We start from the raw sequence: 6,592 nt of genomic DNA, 5'->3' as shown, positions 1-6,592 counted from the left end.
GCATTGCACCCCCAGCTCCCCCTCTTTACACCACTGCTGTTGTCATCTATGCATAGTCACTTTAATAACTCTACCTACATGTACATACTACCTCAAATAACCGGTGCCCCCGCACATTGACTTTGTATCGGTACCCCCCTGTATTTAGTCTCGCTATTGTTATTTTCCTGCTGCTCTTTAATTATTTGTTACTTTTATCTCTTATTCTTATCCATATTTTTTTGAAACTGCATTGTTGGTTAGGGGCTCGTAAGTAAGCATTTCACTGTAAGGTCTACCACACCTGTTGTATTCAGCATTTCACTGTAAGATCTACCACACCTGTTGTATTCAGCATTTCACTGTAAGGTCTACCACACCTGTTGTATTCAGCATTTCACTGTAAGGTCTACCACACCTGTTGTATTCAGCATTTCACTGTAAGGTCTACCACACCTGTTGTATTCAGCATTTCACTGTAAGGTCTACCACACCTGTTGTATTCAGCATTTCACTGTAAGGTCTACCACACCTGTTGTATTCGGCGCATGTGACTCATAAGAGTGGATTTGAATCTCCTGAAAAGTGAGTGCTTCCCAGTCAGTCCAGCAGTGCTACATCTCCAGCAGACAGCCCTTTTAGCTAAACATAACTTGTTCATTACATGCTCTTTTTTTCTGCAGGCTTTGCTCCCCTTCTTGTGCAAATGAAAACTAATTTCCACTCTCACTTATAGAAAGGATTAATGCTGTAAAAATGAACAGTTTACCCAAATTTATTTATCTATTTCAATCTATCCCATTGGTAAAGACAAAGTTTTTTTAAGTCAATCAATCAGGCTGTAATCACATGTATCTGGGGAGGTAGATCTGAGTCTGTAGATCTTTTCTTCAGAGATGCAGGTTTAGTGGATGGCTGGCACTACCCAACTTTTTATACTATTACTGGGCAGCCAACTTTCAGAAACTGCCATTCTGGTTACATGCTCCAGATACCCCATGGGGCTACCTAGAGGCACGTTCTTGTATTTCTGCTTCTCTTCCTGCTTTACTCTGCTCTTCTCTCCCAACATGCCCCTCTTGCTATACTCGCAATCCTGTAGTGCTTTCCACACTTAAGATTTGGTACCAGTTTCGGCAACATTTTAAATTCTCTGCTGCATCTACTATGGGTCCTATTAATAAGAATCACTTATTCCTCACTTCTCTAATAGATAATGCTTTCTCTTACTGGAAAGGTATTAAGTCCTTCAAAGATGTTTTCCAAACCTGGCCTCTAAATACTCTTTGCCTCCATCTCACTCTTTTAGGCATTGTGTCTCCTCCCCATTTTCTGGCTTCCCTGCTCCACCCCCTTGCCAACCCTGAGATGGCATATTGACCCTATTACCTCGACAGAAAGCAATTCATTTCTCAGATCTATCTGTGTATTTTGTCATTGGACAAACACTCCGCCAACACTCCGTCAAACTTTATTTTATAAATACAACAAGTGTAGACTTTACAGTGAAATGCTTACTTACAAGCCCTTAAACCAACAGTGCAGTTCAAGAAGAAGAAAATATTTACCAAGTATATTAAAATAAAAAGTAATAATAAAAAGTAACACAATAAGAATAACATAACGAGGCAATATACAGGGGGCACCGGTACAGAGTCAGTGTGCAGGGGTACAGGCTAGTTGAGGTAATCTGTACATGTAGGTGGGGGCGAAGTGACTATGCATAGATAACAAATAAACAGTGAGTAGCAACAGTGTACAAAAGGGAGGGGGGTCAATGTAAATTGTTCGGTGGCGATTTTATGAATTGTTCAACAATCTTATGGCTTTTGGTCCTAGACTTGACACTCCGGTACAGCTTGCCATGCAGTAGCAGAGAAAACAGTATATAACTTGGGTGACTGGAGTCTCTGACAATTTGATGGGTTTTCCTCTGACACCGCTTATTATATAGGTCCTGAATGGCAGGAAGATTGGCCCCAGTGATGTACAGGGCCGTTCGCACTACCCTCTGTAGCGCCTTACGGTCAGATGCCGAGTAGTTGCCATACCAGCCGGTGATGCATCCGGTCAGGATGCTCTCGATGGTGCAGCTGTAGGACCTTTTGAAGATCTGGGGAACCATGCCAAATCTGGGTGTTGAATTTACACAGGAGTGGTGGGATGATGCGGTTGATAGAGTACACTCCACTACATCTTGTGCTCGTCTTGGTCTCATACTATTTAAGGTTTTACATAGGGTGCATTTTTCCAAATCCAGATTGTCTGACATATATCCAAATGTAAATGATGAGAGTGATAGATGTCATGTCTCACCATGTGACCTGAGTCACATGTTCATTCAATGCTCTAAACTGCAAAGTTACTGGGATTCTATTTTTCAAACTTTATCTGTGATGCTTGAAATGAACCTGCAGCCTTGACCCTTGATAGCTGTTTTTGGTATTCCAGAAGACTTGTTCTCCTTGAACCCCAAACATGCCCATATCGTTGCTTTTACATCCTTATTTGCTCGATGTAGGATTATTCTCCAGTGGAAGTCTGCTCAGCCCTCTTCTACTTCTCAATGGCTCAACGATGGAATGTTCTTCCTAAAGCTTGAGAAAATTAGGTATTATCTTAGGGATTCCAATGATACATTTGTTAGAAAATAGCAACCATTGATATTATACTCTAATGGCTTGCAGAGGCTCTCCTCTGATGAGATGCTTCAAGGTTTCCCAGTAGGCACTACCAGTAGTCATTACATAATAGGTACAGTCATCAATATAATGCTATCCAGTCCAAGCACGTTTGTCTAAGGTTTACTGATCATTTACTTATTTCTGTTTTTGTATTTTGAATATGTATTGAGTTATTTGTATACCCCCCCTGTATTCTTGATTGTTTATTTGTGGTGATATCTCTGTAGAATTTTAGTTTCTAGGACCGAATTGAGGGAGGGTGTGGGATGGTTTGGCTATTTGGGGTGATCAGTGTGGGTGGTTGGGTGGTTGGGAGGGAGGGAGGGAATCGAGGTGGGTGGACTGAGGTAGGGCGGAGAGGTAGGGGGGGACTAAGGGGGTTGGGTGGATGTGTTGTATGGAGGGAAGGAGGGTGGTTGGGATATGGTAAAATCTTTGTGATTACATTGATGTACATTCTGTAAAACTTGAATAAAAATACATACAAAAATAATAAAACGTTTACGCACAATGCTGTCAGTATTGCAAACCTAAGCAGGACACAAACAGAAGTATCGCGATTTCATCTTCTTCTTATCTGCTGAGTTGAATGCAACTATTTACTCGCGCCACGAAATCAGCATATATGACAACAATTACACCGGGTGATGCAAAATGAACTCACCCTTTGTCACCAATCCGGATACACTCACATTATAACTAGAGGAGAAAGTGGTTGTGACATCATAATGGTGTTCTAGCTTGTTCAGAATGTTTTCATTGCCGAGGTACTTGGTAATGTATCACAAAGTGATAGGAATGGAGAAGGGGGGACTGTAATAAGGCAGAACTTTATTTCATATTTGTGGGCACTCTTTTCATACTTTCTGCTGCTAGAATTGAGAGAGAAATGGCACATTTGCCAACTGCAATTGTGATTGACAATGGAACTGACCAGATGAGAGTTGGGACCTCAGGCAGTACAGAGCCTAGTCTGATCTGTAAAAATGTCACTGGCAGATCTGAGAGCAACTCTAGTGAAGGAGAGCTCTGCTTTGGAGATGAGGCATGGGGGAGGAGAGACGACTTGTCTGTGATTCGTCCCATGAAGCGTGGGAGGGTGGTGTCATGGGCTGATATGGAGGCCATATGGAGCTATGTTTTCAACAGGCACGTGAAGACCCCCTCATGTGAGAGCCCGGTTTTACTGACTGAGTTCCCCTTGACCACCCAGTCGGACAGGGAAAAGACCTGCAGGATGATGTTCGAGGGTCTGGGTGTCCCTGCATTGTACATGGCCCCTCAGTCGCTCCTGGCCCTGCTGTCTTCAGGCAGGGTGACCGGCTGTGTGGTGGACTGTGGCTACGATGTCACCCACACCGTCCCAGTTTTCGAGGGCCACTGCCTCCCCCACGCTGTGCGTCAGCTGGGCCTGGGAGGGCAGGATGTCACGGCCCACCTGGCTCTGCTGCTGAAGGAGTCCGGAGCTCAGTTTTCCAGCACTACACAGGAACATGACACCGTGACCATCATCAAGGAGCAGATGTGTTATGTATCCACTGATCCCTCCTCAGAGACAGCCACAACCATCATCGGCAGCACCGATGCGGACTACCAGCTCCCCGACGGGCAGATGCTGAGGGTTGGCAGCGAGAGGTTCAGGGCACCCGAAATCCTCTTCTCTCCTCAGACTGTCCGCATGGTAACACAAGGCATTCCCAGTCTCCTGGTGAGCTCTGTGTTGGAGAGCGATGCAGACCTGTGGCAGCTGCTCCTAGACAACGCTGTCCTTGCCGGGGGCTCCAGCCTCCTTCCCGGGATGGGCCACAGACTGAGGGAGGAGGCCTCGGCTCTGGTACCGCCAGGATGCCGCATGGGGCCAGTCCCTGTGATGGACACTGCCTGGCTGGGGGGCTCCCTTCTGTCATCTCTCTCCATCTTTGGAGACATGTGCATCAGTGCCTTGGAGTACCAGGAGATGGGGTCCAACGTGATCCATCACAAGTGCTTCTGAGTCATGTCTGATGCATTTTCCTGGCCTGCTCACCAGAGACAATTCAATGAAACACTGATTCTGATTAAAGGTATTTTTCTAAATGTTTCCCAAGGAGAATGAACTGTTCATTTGATAAGGCACTAAATAACTTGGATATAGCCTAGGCTGAAGAGGGCAGGCATAGGCTTACATTGGAGACAACAAAAAATGATCTATGGGAATAAGAGCTCTTGCTTGGTATTGAAATTAAATAGTTTGATTCAGTGCTAATAAAAACGAATGGATTTTGGAACTTTTGTGTGACTGTGGCACACACAGCTGTCTTATTCCTTATTCCTATGCATGGTCTCCAGAAACCATTATGTCACTGCAACCGGGAAACTGACGAGCATCCCACTCCAGTTTGCTCTTACGGGAAACCCCAGATAAATAACGCTGATTGAATGACGGATTGATTATTTGTCAGGTCTCTTAGTTGAAGAGACTTTTGCAATGGAAAAGTCCATCAGAATTAATGAGGACGGCTCTGTACCCTGTCTGTGACCTAATCGAGCTGCTGAGTTCGAGGATAAACGACTGCCCGTAGACATCCCCGCCACACCATGTCCATAAATACTTCTCCAGATTGTCTCGAGAGTGCATAGTAATCCGCCCCCTATATAGGTCTACCGGGAATCACTGTTAAAAAGCACTCAACTATCTGCCTCACCAAGATGTCAATAGTTTGCTTGCTTCTGAAATACCAGCAGTGAATGTATACATTACCATCATCGTATTGCTAGTGTTATCTACATATCTATATCTCTATTGTAGAATATATTTTTTATAGGTACGTTTAGAAAATAGTTTGTTTCATTACGTTATTGTAAACCGTGCAGCTTATTGAGCACTAGATGGCGGTACAACATTATGGAGCAACAAACGCTAGAAATATTGTAGTCTAAGATTCTGTCATCACTGCACCCACTTGTTTGGTTCGGTGTAATTTACTATAGCTGTTGTAAAGCGTTTTAACAAATTTAACACCTCCAAACCAAAGATATGGTAATGCAGAGATGCACACTTTGATGAGCAAAGACATATTATTTTGTTGAAGCACACAACGGTATGTTGATACTATAACTTACAGTAGTTAGATTGTATTTGCTCACATGTTCTCCACAGCGTCATGGGCGTTGTTATGATACTCTTGTCTTGGTGCATTTTCTTCGGGTTTCTCAAGTGTGTCGCCAAGATGCAGACTTGGCTTATTTGTTCAAATGCAAGGTGCTCTTCCAAGCTCTACCAAGCTCATCAAATATATTTTGCCTTAAACACGACTGAACCAGTAAGTATTCAATTGAACCAAGAATGAATCACATGACATCGAATGAAAGCCTTGCGTAAAGACTTAATGTGATCACAGTCACTAACACTTTATTAGCTACTTCCATTTTCCAGCACAAGTTGGGTTTGCAGGGGAAAGATGTTGACTTCACATGAGGAGAGGTTACTGGGTTATTGCTGATAAAAAAAGGATGAAATGAATTGGTTGAATGTGGACTTTGTATAAGGAGTGGGCATATATACAGGCCCTATGGCTGTAGGTCTAGGTTTTCAATCTACACTGAGTGTACAAAACATTACAAACCCCTGCTCTTTCCATGACATAGATCCCCTATTGTTGTCATTTGTTAAATCTACTTCCATCAATGTATTATGGAGGGGAGAAGACAGGTTAAAGAAGGATTTTTAAGCCATGAAACAATTGAGACATGGATTGTGTATGTCTACCATTCCGGGTGTGAATGGGCAAGGCAAAATATGTAAGTGCCTTTGAACGGGGTATGGTAGTAGGTGCCAGTGGGAGATGACTTCACCTTTCAGCATGACAATAATCTAAAACACAAGGCCAAATCTATACTGGAGTTGCTCACCAAGAAGACAGTGAATGTCCCTGAGTGGCCCAGTCACT

At 43.6% G+C, this 6,592-nt stretch overlaps 1 protein-coding gene across 1 annotated transcript; it reads left to right on the top strand.

Moving 5' to 3' along the window:
- The first annotated feature begins 3,552 nt into the window (after positions 1 to 3,552).
- LOC135545260 (actin-3-like) lies at positions 3,553 to 4,656 on the top strand. Its single transcript, XM_064972889.1, has one exon. It carries the CDS (start codon positions 3,553 to 3,555, stop codon positions 4,654 to 4,656), a length of 1,104 nt encoding a protein of 367 aa, XP_064828961.1.
- The last annotated feature ends 1,936 nt before the right edge of the window (positions 4,657 to 6,592 follow it).

The sequence above is a fragment of the Oncorhynchus masou genome, chromosome 9, assembly GCF_036934945.1.
Source record: "Oncorhynchus masou masou isolate Uvic2021 chromosome 9, UVic_Omas_1.1, whole genome shotgun sequence".
NCBI classification, from domain to species: Eukaryota; Metazoa; Chordata; class Actinopteri; order Salmoniformes; family Salmonidae; genus Oncorhynchus; species Oncorhynchus masou.
This window is presented reverse-complemented; position numbering and strand designations above follow the sequence as displayed.

What these genes read in the sequence shown, in the direction of transcription:
- LOC135545260 (XM_064972889.1), top strand. Translation starts at nt 3,553, where the DNA reads ATGGCACATTTGCCAACTGCAATTGTGATTGACAATGGAACTGACCAG.